The sequence below is a fragment of the Hydractinia symbiolongicarpus genome, chromosome 2 (genome assembly GCF_029227915.1).
Source record: "Hydractinia symbiolongicarpus strain clone_291-10 chromosome 2, HSymV2.1, whole genome shotgun sequence".
NCBI lineage: Eukaryota > Metazoa > Cnidaria > Hydrozoa > Anthoathecata > Hydractiniidae > Hydractinia > Hydractinia symbiolongicarpus.
The window spans coordinates 12,700,819-12,724,957 of record NC_079876.1 but is presented as its reverse complement, the minus strand read 5'-3'; the positions used below and the strand labels follow the sequence as shown (position 1 = coordinate 12,724,957).

General features: G+C 33.2%; 3 protein-coding genes across 5 annotated transcripts; all 3 read left to right on the top strand.

The window, feature by feature from the left end:
- Positions 1-1,328: 1,328 nt before the first annotated feature.
- On the top strand, positions 1,329-3,358 carry LOC130629776 (uncharacterized). Its single transcript, XM_057443114.1, has 3 exons — positions 1,329-1,358; positions 1,625-1,968; positions 2,197-3,358. Exons 1-3 carry the CDS (start codon positions 1,329-1,331, stop codon positions 3,284-3,286), a joined length of 1,464 nt encoding a protein of 487 aa, XP_057299097.1. The 3' UTR covers positions 3,287-3,358.
- A 4,929-nt stretch (positions 3,359-8,287) lies between these two features.
- On the top strand, positions 8,288-11,625 carry LOC130629486 (stimulated by retinoic acid gene 6 protein-like). The gene has a single exon (XM_057442706.1). The coding sequence runs from the start codon at positions 8,297-8,299 to the stop codon at positions 10,079-10,081; it is 1,785 nt and encodes a 594-aa protein (XP_057298689.1). The 5' UTR covers positions 8,288-8,296; the 3' UTR covers positions 10,082-11,625.
- Positions 11,626-11,810: 185 nt separating this feature from the next.
- On the top strand, positions 11,811-23,442 carry LOC130629488 (mitochondrial GTPase 1-like). 3 transcript variants are annotated; one of them, XM_057442709.1, is made up of 13 exons: positions 11,928-12,037; positions 12,110-12,210; positions 12,592-12,656; positions 13,336-13,440; positions 14,074-14,163; positions 14,432-14,488; positions 14,829-14,946; positions 17,096-17,160; positions 17,324-17,363; positions 17,466-17,522; positions 21,066-21,147; positions 21,436-21,524; positions 21,903-23,441. In XM_057442709.1, exons 3-13 carry the CDS (start codon positions 12,594-12,596, stop codon positions 21,992-21,994), a joined length of 858 nt encoding a protein of 285 aa, XP_057298692.1. In that variant the 5' UTR covers positions 11,928-12,037; positions 12,110-12,210; positions 12,592-12,593; the 3' UTR covers positions 21,995-23,441. The 3 variants fall into 3 exon arrangements, with proteins under 3 accessions (XP_057298690.1, XP_057298692.1, XP_057298691.1); XM_057442707.1 differs by lacking the exon at positions 12,110-12,210 and having other exon boundaries at positions 11,811-12,037; XM_057442708.1 differs by lacking the exons at positions 11,928-12,037; positions 12,110-12,210 and adding an exon at positions 12,323-12,500 and having other exon boundaries at positions 21,903-23,442.
- The last annotated feature ends 697 nt before the right edge of the window (positions 23,443-24,139 follow it).

The window sequence follows — 24,139 nt, the reverse complement described above, 5'->3', positions numbered from 1 at the left end:
ACGTATTTCTTTGTAGTAGAGTGTAGTAGAGCGTATTTCTCTGTAGTAGAGCGTATTTGTCTGTAGTAGAGTGTATTTCTCTGTAGTCGAGTGTAGTAGCGTGTAGTAAAGCGTAGTAGCGTGTAGTAGAGCGTAGTAGAGCGTATTTCTCTGTAGTAATGTGTGTTTTCCATTTCTTCTATACTACAAAGTGTCTATGTTATACAAAGAACAATTTTAGTCATGTATATACAATATATAAGCATACAAAAGCTCTTGCCACATACGACAAACAATAAGAAACAAACAGACAATAGGAGGCCTGGAACCTAGTTTATGAAACAAGAAAACCAACCAGCTCTGCATGCACGGTATAAGGAATGACAAAGTAGTACTTGTCCTTAATTCAGCCAGCACAAACGCACACAAAAGCTTTTGTAAAAAAAAGCCACTTAAAAAAACTAAGTCTCACATTATAGAGACAATCATGTTCATAATAGTTTTGGAAAAACCACTTTCCCCCTGGCGGGGGGTTAAATTGGAGGGGACTTATAAAATTATGCAAAAGTCTTAGTGTGCTGAAAAATAAAAACAACAATTTTAATAAACACAACATATATTTCTAAAAGTATAATAAAAACAAACACTAATCGATCTCAATATCACTATTGCCTTCTTCGTCCTCTTCTACGATCGTCTCTAAGGGAGCCGCGTCAATCATTTCCTTGGCATCTGGGATAAATGGGTTGTCTTCCGTCTCGTTTACCAGTTGTATTTGTTTATTGAGCATTGCAAGACCAGCCTGACAGGGTATTTCGAACTCGTTGGGTGAGGGCAGAAGAACACAAGATGTGAAATTGAAAAGGAATATTTTGGCGGGTCTCCTAAATTTGCTTCTTTGTATGTGATATTATGATGAACACTGGCAAATCAACGTTTATGCCTTGTTTATCTGCCAACTACACTTGATTTACTGAGAAAAAGATGTAAACATATCCAGATTTAGTTTTGCTTCACCCAGTGAAAGGCTATCATGAATTGCGTTTGAACATATAAACTACATTGAAAATGCTTCATTTATTTTTTCCATGAAGTCTGTTGTAGTGTTTTTGCAAATGCTAAACACTGTAGGGCAATTTTTAAAGTAGCGAATTCTGCACCTGAAAAGTGTGGATGACATTACAAACCGATTGTTTGAGATCCAGCTTAAAAGTACTGAAACTTCAACTGTTCTTCCCTAAAAAGCACAACTAGACATTCGACAATCAAGAGCAAAATTAATATGCCTAAAGTAACTTGTGAGGAATTGACGATTGATGTATGAATACAAAGCATAATAGTGATCACTCATGGTATTTAGGACATACATTGCTTGTAATGTATTCTCTAAGGCTCAAACAAACGGATCATGTCTCGTTGAGTAAGCTCAATAAAACACAGGATGTGAAATTGAAAATGAAAATTTAGGCGTGTCTGCTAAAATTGTTTCTTTGTCTCTGATATTATGATGACCACTGGCGAAGCGGCCATGATCCCTTGCTTATCAACCAACTACAAGTGATGCACTGATAGGAGTCTCTTTGTGCGAAGATGTCACGATAATTTTTCGTTTGTATATAGTGCGAGACCATTATGGCGATGGTAGTCCTTTGAACGCCTCTTTACTACAGAGAAATACGCTCTACTACAGGCTACTACACTCTACTACAGAAAAATACGCTTTACTACAGAGAAATACATTCTACTACGCTCTACTACACGCTACTACACTCTACTACAAGCTACTACACTCTACTACAGAGAAATACGCTTTTTACAGAGAAATACGCTCTACTACAGGCTACTACACTCTACTACAAGCTACTACAAGCTACTCAGGCTACTACACTCTACTACAGAGAAATACGCTATATTACAGAGAAATACGCTCTACTACGGAGAAATACGCTCTACTACACTCTACTACAAGCTACTACACTCTACTACAAGGTACTACGCTCTACTACAGGCTACTACACTCTACTACAGAGAAATACGCTTTACCACAGAGAAATACATTCTACTACACTCTACTACAAGAGACTAGTAGTCTCTTGTAGTAGAGTGTAGTAGAATGTATTTCTCTGTGGTAAAGCGTATTTCTCTGTAGTAGAGTGTAGTAGCCTGTAGTAGAGCGTAGTACCTTGTAGTAGAGTGTAGTCTACACTCTACTACAAGCTACTACAGGCTACTACACTCTGCTACAGAGAAATACGCTCTACTACAGAGAAATACGCTCTACTACAGAGAAATACGCTGTACTACAGGCTACTACACTCTACTACGGAGAAATACGCTTTACTACAGAGAAATACATTCTACTACGCTCTACTACAGGCTACTACACTCTACTACAAGCTACTACAGGCTACCACACTCTGCTACAGAGAAATACGCTCTACTACGCCTTACTACAGGCTACTACACTCTACTACAGAAAAATACGCTTTACTACAGAGAAATACATTCTACTACGCTCTACTACACGCTACTACACTCTACTACAAGCTACTACACTCTACTACAGAGAAATACGCTATATTACAGAGAAAAACGCTCTACTACAGAGATATACGCTCTACTACACTCTACTACAAGCTACTACACTCTACTACAAGCTACTACGCTCTACTACAGGCTACTACACTCTACTACAGAGAAATACGCTTTACTACAGAGAAATACATTCTACTACACTCTTCTACAGGCTACTACACTCTACTACAAGCTACAAGCTACTACAGGCTACTATACTCTGCTACAGAGAAATACGCTCTACTACGCCTTTCTACACGCTACTACACTCTACTACAGAGAAATACGCTTTACTACAGAGAAATACATTCTACTACACTCTACTACAAGATACTACACTCTAACACAAGCTAATACAGGCTACTACACTCTGCTACAGAGAAATACGCTCTACTACAGAGAAATATGCTCTACTACGCTCTACTACAGGCTACTACACTCTACTACGGAGAAATACGCTTTAGTACAGAGAAATACATTCTACTACACTCTTCTACAGGCTACTACACTCTACTACAAGCTACAAGCTACTACAGGCTACTATACTCTGCTACAGAGAAATACGCTCTACTACGCCTTTCAACACGCTACTACACTCTACTACAGAGAAGTAGGCTTTACTACAGAGAAATACGCTCTACTACAGAGAAATACGCTCTACTGCAGAGAAATACGCTCTACTACACTCTACTACAAAGAAATACGTTCTACTACGGCTTGCTATAGAAAATAACGTACTGCTACACATCGCTACGAAAATTACGCTTTACTACATTGTACTACAAGGAAAGAAAGGGCTTGCTACACTCGACAACAGACATTGATGAGCCTCACTACAATGTGCTTTATGGAGAATAGCACATTATCTCCACAAGGCTTGGGAACGTATATAGGTCTAACGCATGTTGAATACTATATCTCCTTCATATTCAGGAAGTAATACGTGGACGACTTACCTAATTTTTGATATTTTTGATGTATAGGGGAACGAGGCGCGGAAATTGTATAGAAATCCTAATTACTATCCACCGTGCTTTTGTTTCACATATATTTGCCTTATATAAGGAGGAAATGGGCTCCGCTTTGCTCCGCAAAAATTAAATTTAGGTTATGAAGAGTTATGTTCTAACTCAATTTACGGATGCCGGTTCAACTTTATATTAGAAATTTGGGTGTTTGCGAACAATCACAGCAATATAAATACTATTTGACCATGATTGTAGGTAAGAAAAGAAACAATCGCTATTTAAACAAGAGTAAGAAGGTTCATAGCATGTACCACAAGGCCCCTATACCAGGCAAAACTCTTTTTTCCCACCAGCTTACACTTTTATTCTAACATTTAAAACTTCTCAGATATTTATAACAATAGTTAAGTTTAATAACTCTAGTTAATTGCATACAGACATGATTTAGGTTGCTCCGACCCTGCATCACTACTCCACTGTCATGTTTGTTTTGATACATCTGAAATTTTTGTGCAAAAGGCTCTTTTTTCAAAAAAAAAAATTTTGTACGTTTACACTTGATGATGTCATTAGAAAATGACGAAACATGTATGTTTACACTTATCCTTTTTCTTTGCAGGTTGTTGCAAGGTATCAGGTTTTCCCGACCCACCAATTCTTTATGATAATTCAGGTCTTCTGTCTGATTCCGTGAATTTGTCAAAAGGGTTATTTTATTTGTTGTCGATTGGCAGGTTGTCTATATTTCATGATAGTTTCCATTGCTGCTGTTTTGCAGGTTGTATATGTTATTTCTTACTGGAGAGTTATGACAATGACATTCTAGTATATATTTTATATTGATATTTAGTTCTTTAAATCCTAACATTTCTTAGTATAAATACAGAAAAATATAGATACACATTCTAGTTTACATCTATAAATGACTTTTGACCATATACGTTACAAAAGTTTTATTTGTAGTCGCTTGGCAAGTTATTCAGGCATTTACAGGTGTCTTTTTTTTACCACGTTTTTGCCGCTAGGTTCGATTTCTTTATATTTTTCAAATGATAACCATTTTCCTTGTTTATTTAGGAATATTTTGTGTTTGTAAGCTGTCTTTTTTGAAAGTTTTTTTTTTAAGCTGTTCTTGTTGACAGTTTGTGTTTTTAAGCTGTCCCGGGTGGCAATTTGTCCTTTAACCTGTCTTAGTTGAGAGTTTGAAGTGGAATCTGGTTCTGGGTGACCAAATTTTATACATGTCAGTTTATCACAATAGTTATTTTTGGCAATATTTACATATGACGCAGCACATCTTTGGATCCTCCCTGATTCGGCTAATTTAAATCAATTTTTTTTGCTTCGCCAGTTTTTTACTTTTATATTTCTGTGTAAAGTGTTGACATATTCCGAGCGTGGTTGTTTGAAATGTTTTTCAAATGTCTTGAGAATGAGGTCTCCTTCCTCTACTTTTTTCTCTGGAAGCAATTATTCAAATTGTTCCTTCTAACACATTAGTACTGGTTTGTTACCTTTCCTTACACAATTCTTACAAATTAAAGTTTGAAAATAATTTTTTCTGCTATGGCAGACCCATCTCTATAATAATACGCCAGTTCAGTGTGTGTGTCTGTCACTTTTGCAAACGCAATATTTTGTACCACCTGAATGCGTGAGTTTTTCAAGTTTTTTTGTTTTGTTTGCATTTGTCTCGCAATGGTTAGAAACCACGTGATAAAAATAAGCAATATGGTTTGCTCAAATGCACATTTTTGAATGGGACGGCATTCAAATAGACAGTTCCCTTGGCGTAAAAACAAACAAACATAAAATTTTCTCGACAAAGTTCTTGACAAAAGGCAAACTAAAGAAGCGGATAAAAAATGTCTCATTTTTGACGATCCCTGAGTCATAAAAAAGTGCAGATATTAAAAGCAAGAAAAGTCAAAGTGGAGAAGTAGAGTGAATTAAAAAAACATATAATTTGGAAGAGGGTTACCATCAACACAAAACAACAAAAAGGAAAATGGAAAAAGTAAAGTGTTTCAAAAACGAATATATAAAAACGAAAGAAAAGTCCAAATGAAGAAAAGTTAAGTTGAAAGCCACAAAAAGTTACTTCGGAAGTAAAGAGTGGAGCTAGAAGTAGTAAAGTTAAAAGTACAAAATGAATGCTGGAGTTTCAAGTGAATTGAAATTGAGAAAAGTAAGAATTTTGATATTTTTAGACTTTCCGTGTAGCACACTAAAAATTGTCAAGGAAAATCACATTCTCAAATCCAATCGCATTGGAGTTTTATATTTTACCGCGTTTTTTATAAAAAAGCTAGCATTTGTTTACATTTTTTTGCATAATTATGTATCCACTGGTGCGTAACTAATGTATTCGTCTTAAATTCAAAATGCTGCATAAAGCTGCTAGCTGGCTACCAAACAAATATTCCAGCGAAATAGAAAGTTTTGGTTTGTTAAACTAACTGCAAATGTCATAATTTTTATTGTTTTCCTTTATATGTGTTTTACTAAGCACATATGGCTAGCTATAGACGTAGCTAAGTCTTCCCAGCCCAGTATATATAACTGAGTGTCTTAGTTAATGTTTTGTTAGCTAGCTAATGTTAGCTTCAAGGCTCCCTCTTTTTTTTAGGTATTTATAGGTACCTTGTAGTGAAACTTCTCTTCTTTTTTGAACACAAATTAGGATGTAACACGCTAGCTAGCTAAAAAATCTTTCTTGAACTTTTAGGAGTGTTACTCATTGTTTATACCAATTTACAAGAGGACCACAATATGACAAGTGGAACAAATTTTATTGAATTTAAACTTTGTGTGTTAAGTTATTTTTTATTGTTTTGTTTCCTCATCCTGATAAACTTTTGTCAGCCTACGTGCAAAATGCCAAGTTATTTTTACAGGGGTTATTGACATTAGATTGGAAATTTATGTGGGTTTATGACTTTAGCTTAAAAAAAATTATGAGAGGATGGTTGTCAGTTTATATTTTTGTATTGCAAAGTGCTGTTTTTTTGAAATTTTGTGTAAACTTTTATGGAAATAGACCGCATGAATGCGTGTACCATTAGACCCATTTGATTTTCAACTATATAAATTGAAAATCAATATTCAAAATTTGTGAATAATTTTGATTTTCAATTTAATTTGAAAATCAAATGGTCCTAAGTGTACAAGCATTCACATGCAACATACTGGGAGAACAAATTTTTGTAGAATTACACTTCATTGTAAGCTGTTGTGAAGCTAATGTCTGTTTATATTTTGAATTTTAAACTTTTGGGAAAAAGTATGTGCTGTCATTTTCACTGGAAGAAAATTTCATGGTTTCATGTTTTTGTTGATAATTTTACAAAATTTTGTAGTATATATATAATATAATAATTGTTTCGTGATGATAATAAAATTACTAAATTTTCTCACTGAAACTGTTTTTGTTGGCCAAGGACTGTATGCACTGAAATGACTGATTTTTCTATAATTTGATGTGTTTCATAACCTTCTATGGGTAATGGCAATATACAACATGCTGAATGAACTGATTTTTTTTTGTTTCTTTAAAAACAAACAATGATATTTGTCTATTCCAAATTTACTCCTTGCTCCCTGCCTCTTTGACATTTCAGTTTAAAATGTTTAGTAAAGGGCAGTACGGATCATCAGACAAAAATTAACCAGTTAATTTTTTCATTTTGTGTATATTTTTACGGGAGAAGATTGTATGCAACTGAATAAATGATTTTTTGAGATTTAAATTTGATGTTTTCCAAACTATGGCTTTTTGATATTGTTGTATAAGCATTTTGTTTAAAATGTGTAAAAACTTATTTTCATAGATATGTGCTTACTCTTGCAGGCCTTTCTTTTTGTCACTTCAGATTAAAATATTGAAGGTTTTTAACATAATCACATAAGATGTTGTGACTGTCAGTTATTGTAACTTGGTTACTGTTGCTTTGTGATGAACTAGAATTTCAAGCTGTTTTTCTTTACATTTTGTAATAAGATTTTTTTAACATCTGTGTTAACTTAGGAATTACTTCTTGCACACCTACTTTTTGACATTTTTAGATTTATTTTTTTTGGTAAAGGGCAATGTGCAATATACTAAAATATTTGCTGATGTCAATAAAATTTATATGACAGATCTTTCCCATTGTCTTTCCGTTTGCCTTGTGATAAGGCCTGTGGAAAAATCTATATTTTTCTCTGCAACCCTTTGTCAAAAGCACATCCTATACATTTTTTATCAGCGTTTCAAGATCTATATGATAACTGATATACAAATTTATAAAAAAAAATTGTACTCTGTGGGGACGTTGCTGACCTCAGCAAAATGTTTAAACCTTTTTATCTCTTTAAGCTCCACACAATGGAGGCAACGTGAAAACAAGTTTCTAAATTAATTTCTTTTGTAGATGGTGACGTCATTAAAATTCACATGACACTTGTTATCCTGTCTGAGTGGATTTTCTTTATCGACTAGTATTATATATTATCATCCAGATTATTAAAATTTCAGCATTGATATCTGCCCAAATGAAGATATATTTCTTTTTGTTTTATATGAGAATTTATCAATTTTATATAAATTATAAGAGCAGCCTAAATCCTGCTATCAAATTTGAGACATTCTAGTCACCTGACTAAAGTGCCTATTAAATGTGAAATTGTATATTTTTAGCTAATCCGTTCCATAAATTTAAAAAGAAATCAGGAAAGTGAAATAGCTTTTATTAAAAGTTTATTTTTTCTTTTATTTAGAAAAGCAACTAAACAAGATGAGCTCAACAAATGCAACATGTCAACCAGTGTTAAGTATAGCTATGCTGCAGCATTATACTATTATACCTTCATTGCTGATAATTTTTGTACTTTATGCTTACGAATATTATAAAACTAGACAAGTTAAAGTTATTGCTCCATTTCTGTTTCTACTGGACAATGATAAGAATCGCTTCATGGTAATACTTGCTTTTGCATCAATGATTGGAGATATTGTGCATCTTTTAATGAACAGTTCCACTGTTCTTGTGTTTCTGCCTGGGGTTATTGGGCAGGCTTTTTGTGGTACTATTTATATTATAGAGATTGGACTGATAAACTTTCCGTTATTTGCTTGTATTAATTCTTCATATGTTGTCATGGCGTATGTTTTTGGTGCATTGTTTACATTGTGGAAATTAATTTTTGTGTTGTTACAGTCTTGTTATTACTCCTGCTCCTTTAATGTTACGGAACTTGTTTTGGTAAATGTTATGGAAAACTTACCCAGCATTTTAAGCATGTTGGCTCTTTTTGGAATATTTGTTAAAAATTGTTACATAAATTTGAAGCAAGGAGTGTACTGCAGACCGTTACTGGAGCATAAACTAGTGAACGACTATCAAATTACTTATGTGAAGAAAGCGCTTAATGTCCTTTCAAGAGACGTTGTAGATTTTTATAGCAGCAACTTCCTCAAAAGATTGTACAGCAGATACAGCAAGCCTTGGTTTAAGTTTTCTACTGTGTTTTTATCATCTATCGTGGTTATCGTGATTGTGTATTATTATCTGGCTGTTTTATCCATATATGGTTTCAGTAAAGCAAATGGGATTCTTCTTACTTCACTGGAGTCTAATATCAATTCAACCGAAAACATATACCCAACACTTAAGAAAACAATGGAAGGTTTTTACATTTCATTTTATGTTTCCTTTGCTGTAACTGGAATAGTGTATGGTCTGCTACTGCTTCACTTTATCTATTCACACCGTGCAAATGTGTTAACTCTGTATGCTGGCAAAAAAACTGATATTTCCAAACTTGTTAACTATCGATTAATGGTTTATTACAATTTATTCTTTCCTGGTTATTTGGTTGCATACATGACCTGGGGGATGATTGTTTTTTTCATTGTATTTTTCATTTTGTTCTTCCTGATATATGGATTTATTGTTTTGGCAGTTGATTTTCCATCTGTTCAAGAAGTTGCGGAAAATCTTATAAGGTACCTTGCATCATACTTGCTTATGCCTTTGATAATTTATCTCCTGCAATTACTGCTGGCATACAAAGTTTTCACTGTGAAGCCCTTATCAACAATTGCGATCTATGTAAGAAATTTGAAAATTTACCATATTGCCATGTACTTTTTCTTTTTCTTCAATATCGTTATTGGTGCTGTATCATGCTTATCCAGATCTTTCAAAGCATTTTTGGTCAGCATTTTGTTTCTTGGACGAATTGACCATACCGCAATGATTTCCAAGTTTTTCCAAAAATTTGATAGTGGTTTTTTAGCATACATTGGTTTCTTGCATGTTCAAGCTTCATATAAAAACCCAATTATGAGATATTTTTGTCAAATTTTATTAAATGAATCTTGCAAGAGCGATTCAACTATTTTAGAAGACGGTTATTGTTTGTTCACTGATTCAAGATGTATTGTTCGCAGACAACACATTGTTAACTCAGTTGCTTTTAATCGATGGTTTTTAGCATACACCTTGATAAACAATCCAAGTTTGGTTAAGGAAAGATTCAAGATAGTGAAACCAAGGTTACCAACGATAGTGTGTTGACATAATTTATATATTTTTCAATTAACTTTAAACTATTAAAATAAATATGTAATGTTTTATTCAAACAATTTTGTAAATAATACATAAATGAATGAAATATTGACTAATCATCATAATGCTCAATCATCATAAAACAAACGGCTTGTTGATTTCATATAAAGGAGCTTAAAAAGTTGTCTATAAATCTTTTTATTATTTTAAATTTTTGTTGTTGTTTTCCCAGATATAAGTCTTTACAGTTTAAATACTTATGCAGAATTTAGATACTCAGAAAGAATTGCTTGTATAAATGATAATCAGGGTAAATAAGTAATACCATAATGCTTCCAACCTTAAACCTAAGATTTAGGAAAAAAGTGATTAAGTAAGTATACTTTCACTATTGCCTATGAGGGAGGGGCGTCTATTCGATGGGGGCGTTTATTTAAAAAATGACTGAAAAGGAGGGGCGTCTATTCGATGGGGGTGTTTCATAGAAGGGGGCGTTTATTCGAAACATTACTGAGAATAATAAACTGGATAGGTTAAAACATATTTACATCATCATATACCTTGATAAACCCCTAAAGCAGTGCTTTATTTATTTTAACACACAGTGGCATACATTAATTAGTAGGTTTATCAAAGCTTGTTATCAAGATTAAAAACAAAACAAATCATACACATCTTTTCCAGCTCTTAATCATATGTTACATCTGAAAAAATATATTTTTATGTATAAGGCAGGGTATATAAATCTTAACATATGTCTTTATTTTATTTTTAATTTTCCTGATTAATTTATTTTTTATGAGTGTTTATACAGGGTTACCACGCCTCCTCATAACTCCTCACATCTCAAATGTCCTCAATTATTTTTTAAATTTAGGTTTTCTTCTCAAATCTCCTCAAAAAAATATGACATTTGGTTATTTTGTATGCTGTTTTTATATTATTTATGTTGAATCACAACAATTTATGGTATGCCTGCAAAGATTACTTTTTTTGTTGTGTTTGTATTTGAAGGAAGAGTTCTTAGTTATCTTTTGTAAATAATATTAAGATCTTTGTGTTAACAATTATTAAAGTATAAATATGTCACCTCCGCCATGGTGTTTTGACAATATGTCAATGTTTACATATAAACTGATCAGATGAAATGTAAAAGATGTGATTATTTTTGTATTGTATATATATCTTTCCAAAATTTTCTTTTTTACATTTTTTCTAAATTTTTGTATTTTTAAAGAAAGGCAAAAAATTTATTGTTTGTTGTTATTTATTGCTAATTTGTCCTTTATAATTGTCTGTGATGTGTGCCCAAAAAATAAATAAATACTTTTTTCTTAATTCAGTATTTACTTATTTATTTAGAGAATAATAGACATCAAAAACATTTTGACAACAAATTTTTACAAACGCAAATGCAAATTTTTGTTTTTGAAAAGATTTACTGTGGCAAATAATTGCTGAACAAATAAACTAAGCCACCCGCTGTGACATTTCCATAGTTTTGTAACATTCATTTTTACTAAACAAAAAACAACGTATTTTAATCCTGAAAACCAATGCATGACACAAAAACCTTCTTCACTTATAATTATGCATATACCTTGTTGTGTATTTTTATGCCATTTACTTCCTCACACTTTATTTTTTTTCCAGTATAAATAATGAGAAATTAAGGGATGAGATACATTTTTAATTTTATTTTCCTTCCACTAAATGGTTTATTGTAGCCATATTTTAGACTTGCTTTGTGTCAAAATAAAATTATTAATATACTTTGACTTATTTAAAATCAAAATTGTCTTTAAAATCTAGTTAAGTTTGAGTACTGGTTTTAAATATATAACAATATTATAGAGAGAAAATTAAATTTAACACGCATAATGGCAAGCAGACCTTCATTCAAGTTTCCAATCTATTTCTTACCAGATATTTTCCACAGAGTTCTTCCATTCCATATGGCGAAAGGTAATAATGCTATTATTAAATATTACCTAACTGATACAAAAAAATTAATTCGTTTGTGCCTTATTATAACAGGGTTTTTTATGGACTCATACTAACTGGTTTGGAAAGCCATTATTTAAATAGTGTGACAAAACTGAATTCCATTCAATTTTGAACTATCCTGAAATACAAAAGTAAGTTCCCAAGCAAATGTGTTGTTATATTTTAGACGGGATGTAGTCAGATAATAAATGATTTTGTAATGTAGAATGCAAGTAAGCAAAAAGCTGTACTTTTGATTTTTAGTTTTGTATTGCAACATCAAACTGGTCAGTGTTTGTTGAATATTACACTAATTTAGCAGACGTTTATAACTTTAAGTTTAATTTGTAATACAATAAAAGGATATCTTTCGTGTTATTTTTAAATATGATGCAATGACAGCTAAAAAAAAGGAGCGTGAAATAAACTTTAATGGCTGACTGTAAGTGTTTCTTGATCATTCAACAATTTCGGATGTACATGTTGGTTTGCAAATTGCAAGCTATTATTTTCTTTCTTTATTTCTTATTTAGGCATGCGAGCAATGAGGGGCATTGTTAATAATTGTGATTGTGTTATTGAAATACGAGATGCTAGAGTAAGTTTATTTTTTCAGTTTTAGTGTTTTGTATTCTCTTGTCAAAAGGATCAGCACGATTCTTCCTTGGAAAAGACATCGCGTTAACGTCATTTTTTACCTTTCTCTCTGTCTTAAAACATGCAAAGGTATTCATCCTGAAACTATAAGTTGTTGTTATATCCTGTGTTTAATTTGTACCAGCGAAGCAAACAAATATTGTTTGTGGTAATTTTTGTGATAATGTTTGTGATATTGTTTGTAATAATAATAGTAAGTGATAATGTCACATAAATGAACAAATAATATAAAAAGATGTTTAAAAGAGTATTAAAATCGTTCTTTAGAGTAAACATTTGTGAAGTTGGGGAATGTTAAGGGAAATAAATTCGGTCCGACAAGAGTGATTCCACCTTTTAGCAATGCTTTTCAGGGATTTTTACCCAATTGGCAAAATAAAACACCTGAATAGAAGTTTTTTCGCTCTGGCAAAGATAAACTGTTTGATTGGGAAAAATGGAACAGGTGTAAACCTGCCTTTATACCTTCCAAACAAAAGTGTCATCTACAATTTTGCGCTTGTGACCTGCAATCAGTTCCAAAAGGCTGTAGAGCAAGGGACAGGGTTCAAGATTTTCTGACTATATAGTGAATAGAATAACTCCAGGGACAACTGCAATTAGGTTGGTGTTTTCTTTAGGTTCCATTTTCCAGCACCAATCCACAATTTGAGGATTTGTATGCAAATAAACCCAGAATAATACTAATGAACAAAATAGATATTGCTGATGAAAAGAAGACAAAGGTTTGTGTACGCATATTTTTAAATATTAATAAATCCAATATGAAAGGGTGCAAGGGAAAGTAGCTGTTGAAATCACTGTGATATGTTTTTGATTAAATAACTGCACTGATGTGTGAAAAACATTGAAACAAAACTGGATTATCAAAACTAGTTCATAAGCTAAATTAATTGGTTTGTGCGCCTCACTGTACCAAAGTCATTTACATCTTTGCATATTATGTCAAGTGGAAAAGGTATCAGTTGTTTTTTCACATTCAAAAGGCCTACTAAATAAACTTACAGAGCTCATCAAAAATACAGACACAGAAACAAATTTGATTTAAAAATCTCTGTTATAATGCCCGTATACGTCTGTTCGTCCATCTGTCTGTCACGCAAAATGGTAGCCTAGCTGCGACGGGCGAACCCGTGGATTTTTCCACGAGCTAACGACTAGTTTTATAATAATATGCTAACTGTGTCTGTATGAGGCTATTCCGCCATCATTTCTTTACCTTAAAAATAAGGAAGAGCATACTGGCAATTTATATTCACAGCCTGTAGATTTCATCAATAATTAAAATTTGCGGGTTATAGTGTCCTGGTACCTTCTTAATTACAAATATACTTGTTTTATTTTTTAAATTTGTTTAGGAAATCTCAAATAAAATATTGAAGGATGATGATGCTGATGCAGTATTGTTTAGTAACTGCAACGCTCGATTTAATCATGCTATTAAACAGGTACAATGTTGCTCTTGCACACAGTTGCTGCAGTAGTGAATAAGTTAAGCTGATGCTTTGTTGTTAGCTAGGTCTTTGTTTCTACTTCATGCACCTTATTTAAGACTAGATATTATAAAAATTGAAAACCTGACATCAATGTGAAAGGTGGTGCCCAATTTAGAATAGTAATTTAAAATAATAATTTAGAAAGTTAAAAATGTTTTTGTTTTGACATAGTCTTGTTTTACCTTTGTTTAGAAAGTTATTGCATTTATTTTATTTTCAGGTTATGCCAGTGTTAAAGCAGATTTTTACAGAACAAAATAGAGTCAAATCTGAACAGGTAATTGTTATATATATCTCAGTTGCTTTAATACACCTTTAATTTAAGGCTGAATTTAAGAAAAGGCAAATAGTCCCAGCAATGGCTTTGTACTATACTTTTTAATTTATAACGCACATTAAAATAATAAAAAAAGTGGTCAAAATATCAGTACAAAATGAGAGCAGACACCACACGTAAAATTATAATCTTTGGTTAAAGTGAAAATTCTTGTTTCTTATATAAAATAGATTACATCTTCCCCAAATTTTCTATCTTGTTGTTATAATGTGAGACACGTGTGAAGGGATTGTTGCTATTTCAGCCACTAAAATTTGATATATATCCAATGTCTTTATAGTGTGAGACACCTGTGAAAGGATTGCATGAACGACAGTATAAAGTAATTGTTTGTGGAATTCCTAATGTTGGAAAGTCATCATTTATAAACTCTGCAAGACGCCATTTTATGTCAAAAGGTAAAAATTTCTTATCACAATGTTTTGTGTTATCCTTGGCGTAAATATTTCACATAAAACGCTTATTGTATATATAAGTTTAAGTAAAACAATTAAAAGTAAAATTGGCAAAAAAAGTTCGCACAAAATGAATTTTACCAATAATAGTGCTCGTTACATAGTCCCCATATTAATATTTCCGTGTTCTGTCTATCAGTCAAAAGGATGTCATGCGAATCAGACGCGAAATGTTAAAACCACAAATAACAAATGCAATATATTTTCCAACTTTTGGAATTGCTCACGCGTAGTAAGCCACTCATGAGCCCTGATTGTTACAAATAACCAATCATTAATCATTATGGTGTTAAGCTTTAGAGGCCCCTTTTGTTGACCTTTTGCATGTCACAATAATTACATAATCATACTTTCTAGCTATGTTGATAATTCTTAATTATTTTGGCCAGCTGCTTAGCTAAAAAGTAAAATTGGTTAGGTTGGCTGCAACAAACATTTCAGATGGTTAATTAATGCTTTAGTATGTTTAATATACTTAGTTATACTTTGAACATTGTGTTAAAGTTGGATGAAGGTCTAATTGATACAATAACAGGCATTATTTAGGTCGTAATGCACCAGCCTGTGATACTTTTACTGCGAGTTATTTTTGGGGCTTTCACGACAACTTATTCCACATAATAAAAATGGTGGGTGATAGTTTTAACTAGATTGTTAACGACAGGGATTTTTATTTAAAACAACACTCATACTTACACAATACCTATATGTACGGAATGTTTTACTTTCAATTTAGCACTCAACATGTGGTTCACCGTGGGGTTACCCAGCTAGCTTACTTTAATTGGTGAAGCTTTTATGTCAATGCAAATACACCTGTAAAGCTATTTGGTGAAAATAATTCTTATTTACATATTTCCAACACTATTTACTATCCTGAGAGTGTGGTGCTGGTTCACAACTTGTCATTATCTATGTCCGAAATGGTCAATTACAACATTACATAATGTCTAACTACTGGTCACTTGGATTTGTTTCTTTTATTCTTCTTGAAATACGTTTAAGATTGCGCTGAATTTCGGTTTTTAATCTGATGTGGTAAATTATCTGGCCACCGCACTGATATTGATAATGTTAATTTACTTTGTAATTGTTAAAACGGGTAAAATAATTTAGAGAAAAAAAGCATCATTTGTAACCAAGCTATAAAAAAACAAGTCTTTTTTTTACCTTAAGTTGATGTCCAAAGTTTAGAACAGGTTACAATTATCGTATAGGAGTAAAATAAAATGACTTTAGAATCTTTCTTTAATCACTCTGATATATCAAAAAAGGTTTATATCAAATGTTGTTCATAGCCAAAATGTTGTTCATAGTGAATGTTGTTCATAGCGAATGTTGTTCATGGCAAATGTTGTTTATAGCGAATGTCATTCAGAGCGAATGTTATTGAGAGCGTATGTTGTTCATAGCGAATGTTGTTCATAGCGTATGTTGTTCATAACTAATGTTGTTCATTGCGAATTTTGTTCATAGCCAAAATGTTGTTCATAGCAAATGTTGTTCATAACAAGTGTTGTTCATGGCGAATGTTGTTCATAGCGAATGTTATTCATAATGAATGTTGTTTTAGCGAATGTTGTTCAGAGTAAATGTTGTTCATAGTAAATAGTGTTCAGGGTAAATGTTGTTTATAGTGAATGTTGTTCATAGCGAATGTTGTTCATAGCGAATGTTGTTCATAGCGAATGTTGTTTATAGCGAGTGTTGCTCACAGCGACAGTTGTTTATAACCAGTATTGTTTAGAGCGTATGTTGTTCAGAGCGAATAATGTTCAGAGTCAATTTTGTTCATAGCAAATGTTGTTCATAGCGAATGTTGTTTAGAGGAAATGTTATTCAGAGCGAATGTTGTTCAGAGTATATTTTGTTCAGAGTAAATGTTGTTCAGAGTATATTTTGTTCAGAGTAAATGTTGTTCAGATGTTACTGTTTATGTTACTGTTGAAAACAAATGTTCTCTTTTTTATTTACAAGCTTAACAAAGCGAGGTTAGATAACCTTATAATTTGCATCTTGGAAAGCGTAAAAGGGTTTGCAGAAACAATTTTAACCACTCTTTACTATGTAATATGCTTTTTTCCACATGCAGGAGGAAAAGCTACTCCCGTTGGTAAAAAGCCTGGTGTAACACGATCTGTCATGCAATCTATAAAAGTAAGTTGTTTTTCCTGTTTGATATATGGTTTGTTTGATGTACTGCAGGTTTCTAGTGGTATTTGTAATTGTTTTTTTTTTTTTTTTGAATCTATGAGACCACTATCTTAACGTGCATTAAACTGAATTTTATGGTAATACTTAATACTTTTGTTAATTCTAGATGTCTCAATCTCCCAGAATTTTATTGCTCGACACTCCAGGTATTATTAAGAATAGTTTTTCTATGCAACGTTTTTAATGCTGGAAGAACTGATTTCATCGCAGAACAAATGTTTATATCAATGTTATTTTGTGTTATGTAGGTATATCATATCCGGAAGTACAAGACAGTATGACCGGAATCAAGTTGGCATTAACCGGTATGTTAGCTTTTGTATAACAAAACACTTTCAGACAAGTTTGACAAACTTGATTTTTTGGACAGTGAAAAAAACTTTTTGCTTGCATTTTTATGAAGGTAAATTTGTAAGGATTCAAATTTGAATAGACAATTTTAGGCTTACCTTCTCCGCAAGTAATAATTGACCGATACTATTGTTACCCGCGGGAAAGGCTGGCCTGAAATTTTATATCTTAGCATAGTCATAAGAAAAAGAGTCTGGTGAATCGCGTGGCTCTATTGTTTATGTTTTTGTTAGCAGAATATACCTAGTACCCAGTGCTTTGACTGCACGCTGGTTAGTTACTGTAAGCATAGGATTAACAAACATTTAAACAGAATTATCTTTAACATGACTGGCAAAAATTGCTCTATATACGGTTGCACAGTTTCACAAAGAGCTAAATATATAGGTCTATCTATTTTTAAAGTTCCTGCTGGTGAGAATCAATTTGACAAGTCGTGGAGAGAAAAGTTAGTTGCTGTTGTGATAAAAGATAGGGAAGTTGATCATGCTCTAAGGGATAGAATTCGAAGAAAGAAAATATATATTTGTGAAAAGCAACTCAGCGAAAATCAAATGAATGGTAATCATTCTGGCAGAACCACACTTGTTCCTATACTATCCCTACAATAAGCCTTCCTATCAAAAGTTTTCCTTCATCCTCCACATCTTCTAAGCCTCGTCAATCAGCACAATCTATTTTGCAGAAAAAAATTGAACCAGTGGAAAATGTCATTACTGATCGGTACAAGTCATTTACAGATTTTATTTCTAAAACTCAGTTGTTGAAATTAGTCGGTTGGAGTTTTGCCTCTACAAGTGATTGTGCTTCTCTTACCTGTCATGATGCTATCCACTCAGTTCCAAATTATGAGATATATGTTGATAATAATCTTGTTTTTACTGTTCGTGTTTATTATGGCCTATTCCTGCTAAACACGACATTTATTCTTATTCACTAAAACTTAATACAATCACATATTTAACAAGATTAATTATGGATTTTAAATTATGCCCAGGTTTGACAGACCACTTTACTGGTAGCTTTCTTGAGAACTGTGTACCAAAAGTATTTAACATCAAGGATACTGCACCTCTTCATCAAAGCAAATGGTATCGATCTCCAAATTGCATAGTTCTTATTCCACTTTCTTCTGAAAAATACTTGGAATGTGTTAGGTCGGAGTCAAAAGAAGCCTAAGTTTGAAAAGGAAAAAGGGACAATTTAATTTCACCTGCCAAAATTAAAGCACCAATTTCCATGACTTCTCCAGACTGAATCATAAAAGCCCTTCAAAGTTATCGGTTAGAAAATAAAAAATTAAAGGAAGAGTTAAATAAAATGCAAGATGAAATTTCCACTTGTGCAGTTCCAGTCCAAAAAAGTCTTGGTGATGATTTCATAAAAATTATGTCAACAACTAATCGCAAGATACCACCATTCATGAAATGTTTTTGGGAAGAGCAACAGAAATATTTATCATCATTGAAAACTGATGTTCGCTATCATCCTATGATCATTCGTTACTGCTTGGGTTTAGCTGCAAAATCCCCTGCCTTTTATGATGAGATTCGTGTTGACGATAAGAAAGACAGTGGTTTCTTGGTACTCCCTAGTAGACGTCGTTTAAGGGACTATAAGAACTATATTCGTCCAAAGCAAGGTTTTAACAAAGACGTTATCCAGGAATTGTGTAATACGGTCTATTCCCACCACATGAGAAATATGCAATATTATTAATGGATGAAATGAAAATTCAAGAAAGTCTTGTGTGGGATAAGCATAATGGTGATCTTATCGGTTTTGTTGACCTTGGTGATATTGATCTAAATTATGTTGCGTTGAAAAAGGTTGATGAAATTGCATCTCATGTCTTAGTTAATCTTGTGAGAAGCATTTTAAATCCTTTAAAATTTCATTTGCAAATTTTGCTACTACCAATGTCACATCAATTGTTTTCTTTCTTTTGGAAAGTGGTTGGCATACTGGAGGAAAAATGTGGCATAAAAGTTGTTGGTGTCACAAGTGATGGAGCATCTCCAGACCGACGAATGTACCATATGCACCTAAACATCACCCGTGTAGCTGACATTAATGCAGAAGTGGACGTAACATACCGCACTTTGAATGTGATGGCGGATGAGGAACGGTCCATCTACTTCATCTCAGATCCACCACACTTAATTAAAACAGCCCGCAATTGCTGAGTAATTCTCTTGCAGCAACATGTCCCAGAAATATGTGAAATGATGGAAGTTATATTACCTGGAACTATATTTCAAAGCTATTCCTTGATGACTTAGACTGTAGGTTACATCTTGTTCCCAAAATAACAAATGACCACATAAGCTCACACCATATTCAGTCATGAATGTACGTCTGGCAGCACAAGTGTTAAGCAAAGCTGTCTTTAACGCTCTTCAATTGTATGGACCACCAGAAGCTAATGGAACTGCCAAATATTGTAATATGTGTTCAACCAATTTTCGACTTTCTCAACGTTAAGATTACCAAAGAAGCAGCAATTAAACGTAAACCATTTCTTAAACCGTACACATCTGTTGATGATGAAAGATTCTTATGGTTGACCGAAACATTTCTAGGATATTTCAAAACGTGGAAGGATTCAATTGCTGATAGGCCTGGTAATTTTACGGATAATGCTAGAGCAAATATGTTTATTTCACGGCAAACCTACCAAGGAAATCACTGTCCATTCTACTGTTGAAGAATTAATCCAGTATTTAATTAATAATGGAGTTCCATATGTACTGACAGAAAGATTTTTTCAAGATCCCCTTGAAAACTACTTTGGTCGTCAACGTGCAATTGGTCATAGGAAGATAACCCATCAATCCGTGTTAGCATCACCTTTAAAACTACCAATCACATCTCTGACAAACTATAGGAAAAGTTTGACTCGTCGTTTGTAATAACATAATTTACAAATTCATTTCTGGTCTTCTCACTAGAGAATTCATCTTTAGAAAGTTTACTTGAACTTAATTGGGTGTACCTCTTAAAGTGTTATACACTTTAAGAGGTACACCCATGGAGCTTGGTTTCAGCAGTAGTGAGGTTGTCGTCATTTAACTGGCTTTATGGCTGACGATGTTTCGCATTTTCGGTGTCTTGTAATTCCCCGTCACAGGAAAAACTATTTTCAGAAGGGTCGTCAACTATTTCTTCAACAATTTCCGACAATTCTTCAGTTAAATCACGATTTTTCTCTAATAAATCTTCATCAATAACAGGCAAGATTGCATCAAAATCATCTTCACTAAAGTAATCCTCCCCAAGAGCAGCCATTATTGATAATTCTGCGCAGTCTTAAACCGGCCACCTCGATTTAGGAAACATATCTGCTTGTGAACAATAGGACATCCCTGAATTACCAGACTATCTATTTTTCTTATTACTATGATTTTAGTTAGTCAATTCACACGAAATAACATTGAACAAGGTAAGATTAAAAAACTAGGTAAATGGTCTGTAAGTTGAATAACTTATTTCTGCAGGAACATTTCCCGATCACGTGATTGGAGAAGAGGTAATTGCTGAATACTTGCTTTATGCGCTCAACAAACAAAAGAACACCAGGTTAGCCTTGATACTAGTCATCGGTTTATGAAGTGACGCACAGGATAAACCAACTGAAATAACATCTGGTTAGCCTAAAACCAGTTATCGATAATCGGTATAGAAACTTCAATAACATCATGTTAACTTCAATACTAATATGTTGAGTATGAAACAACTTAAATTGGAATTTGTTGGTTTATAACAAAATGATATGCAACATAACTCAATTTACTACATTTTTCTTATATTTGTCAACAATCTTTTTCTCTTGTTCTTACCTCCCTGTTTGTACTTTATTTTTTATAGATATCTACAGATGTGTGCGCTAAAAGAACCGTGTGACGATTTTGATAAAGTGATATACTCACTAGCTGAACAGAGAGATCTCATAAGGGGTACGTTAGTTACCTTACTTGATATTCCTGAAATATTTTCATTGAGTGCAAGTTTCTTATGACGAAGGTAAACACTGAGTGGGTGTAAGCTAGGGCATCATCAGATAAACACCCCTTAAAAAAGACGGGATTTTAATAATTGGACGGATGTCGAAGAAGAACATTGAAAATAGGGTGTTAGGCCTATAAGGGGTGTCTAAAATGGGGAGTGTTAACTAGGGAATTCAAAAAAGTCTAACTAAAACTATTTCACATGCACGGCTAAAAAAATGATTTTGCTTTTGACCGAAGTATATTCAATTTAAAAAATTGTTAGATGAACTGTTGTAAGTAACCGCTACTTACGTTGGTGACGTAACTATACTGTTTTAATTTTAGATTCTCGACCAGATTACCGACGTTGTTCGATATTATTAATACAAGCTTTCAGAAATGGAAGGTTTGGTCGTATTACTCTCGACGAAACGTGAAACCTCGCAGTTACGATAGATCGTGCTACGCTCAATAAAACGTGAAACGTCGCTGTTACGGTTGATCGAGTTGTGTTACTCTCGATGAAACGTGAAACCTCACTGTTACCATTTATCGTGTCACACTCAACAAAAAGTAAAACGTCACTGTTACAATAGATTGTGTTACGCTCAATAAAATATGAAGCGCCAAAATTACGATTCATCGTGTCACACTGAACAAAACGTGAAACGTCACTGTTACGATAAATCCTGTTACGCTCAACGAAAAGTGAAACGTTACTGTTACGATTGGTTGTGTTACTCTGTACGATTCGTAAAACTTTATCTTATAATACAAGTAATCATGGTTCGAAGTTCAGTTGAAATTTCACCATTCATCGTCAAGCCATTATCCAAGCCTGCAACAGCCTATAAATACTTCGCCTGCGAATGCGTTGCTATAGTATAAGCGTACTTACAAAGTAGGACGCCTGCTTAAAGTCGAGCATTTTTAAATTATACCCCACATTTCGCCGTTTAATTCGCTTCATGAAAAATACCCCTAAGGCCAATCTTTTGGCCTGACTTTGGGCAGGAATAAAGCCACCCAAAGTAGGGCATTTTAATAATGACAACTTTTGACTGACCGCTCGACTTTGTGTGTTCATATTAGGTAATTGATTCAGTAGAAAACTTTCAGAAAACGTCTACACGTGAACAGAAATTGACCAACTTAAACCCTATTCGGTCAGGGGGGGATTCGCCCCCCTCCCCCCTCCTGACGGTTTTTTTTAATAACTCCTTATTGCTTTGTTATATGGCTATGCTACTTACTGAGTTTCAATATTTACCTATTAGACACTTGCATGCTAAATATTTAGATCCCATACCCTTCAGAGGCTTTGATATTGGCCATTATTCGAAACTACCCCTAAAAATCTCTATAAAATCCTTATAATGGGGAAAATATAATAACTCCTGTTAGGATTATCCTTAGAACTTGAAACTTGCAACACAACCTTGTTTCATCAGGAAGAATCATTTTTCATAATTCCGACACGTGACCAATCCGATTTCCCGATTTTGTCGGGTTTTACCCAAAAATCAGAAAAAACGAATTCTCGGGCATTTTTTTGCAATTTTTAATGCGATCCATGTAAAAACCGGAATATATGTTAAATAACTTTTATTAAGTTTCCAGAAACTTCAAACAGAATATAAAAATTTGCTCTAGAACAAAAGTAATTCAATTTTATGGAGATACTGGCATTTTTAACAAATTTCAAGCTTTTGGTGACTTCACAAAAAATGTCCTTACGAAAGCAAACATTTATTGTTCCCATTTTGTTTCTTTTATGACTTACTATAGGTGTGCCAAGTTTGCTTCAATTTAAACAACCCTATGAAAAGTTATTGAGTCATAGTATAGGTCATAGTTTGTTTGAAAAACCCCGGACCGAATACGGTTAAACTCATTTTTCTGGCCTTCTGTCAACACGTACGGAAGAATATACCTGGGTACTGGTTTTTAAATTGTGCAGGAAAGTAGAAACAGGTTTTAGCTAGTCAGGATTTATCGGTACCTTTGACTTGTTTCATAAAAAAAACACAAAATAATTATGCTTAAAGTAATTCTGGACAAAAAATGCACAAGCGTTGCGAATAATCGTTACTAGTTTTACAAGAATTCTTCCGTTAGTTGTATGCTATGGAATAACTTAAAGTTTTTTATTTTATGATATTGTTTATTAAGTTAAGCTTTTCGTACACTAAGTACATCATCAAGCTATAACAAAACAAAGAGAATCATTCTTTCTTTCTCAACACACTGGTACCGGGATCGTGGCTAAGCGGGATGTTTTTATCGGGTTATTGAAAAAATAAGTTGTATTTGGGGAGATAGTTTTATTTTACAGACCAGATAATTATATGCTCTACTTTGGCGCTGACAAGTTTTGTAGATGGAAACCGTCCCATTAGATTCGGACAAGATGGTTTCTATTTTTCAAGATCTGTTAAGGAAACGTCTTTGCCTTCAAGTCTTCAAGTGTGTTCATGGAGACGTGTGTGAAACCTTTGTAAATTATTTCGAAAAAATGACAAACAACACAAGAAATAAAAATCATTTACTACGACTTCCTAAGATTAAGCTAAAATCTAGTA

Bases quoted from the DNA above. Each gene is read 5' to 3' on its own strand.
- LOC130629776 (XM_057443114.1), top strand. From the start codon at position 1,329: ATGGTATTTAGGACATACATTGCTTGTAAT. The intron at 1,359-1,624 runs GTATTCTCTAAG...TGGCGATGGTAG, and splicing joins GGACATACATTGCTTGTAAT to TCCTTTGAACGCCTCTTTAC. The intron at 1,969-2,196 runs GTACTACGCTCT...CTCTACTACAAG, and splicing joins CTACTACACTCTACTACAAG to CTACTACAGGCTACTACACT.
- LOC130629486 (XM_057442706.1), top strand. From the start codon at position 8,297: ATGAGCTCAACAAATGCAACATGTCAACCAGTGTTAAGTATAGCTATG.
- LOC130629488 (XM_057442707.1), top strand. From the start codon at position 11,953: ATGGCAAGCAGACCTTCATTCAAGTTTCCAATCTATTTCTTACCAGAT. The intron at 14,164-14,431 runs GTACAATGTTGC...TTTTATTTTCAG, and splicing joins TTAATCATGCTATTAAACAG to GTTATGCCAGTGTTAAAGCA. The intron at 21,148-21,435 runs GTTAGCCTTGAT...TATTTTTTATAG, and splicing joins AACAAACAAAAGAACACCAG to ATATCTACAGATGTGTGCGC.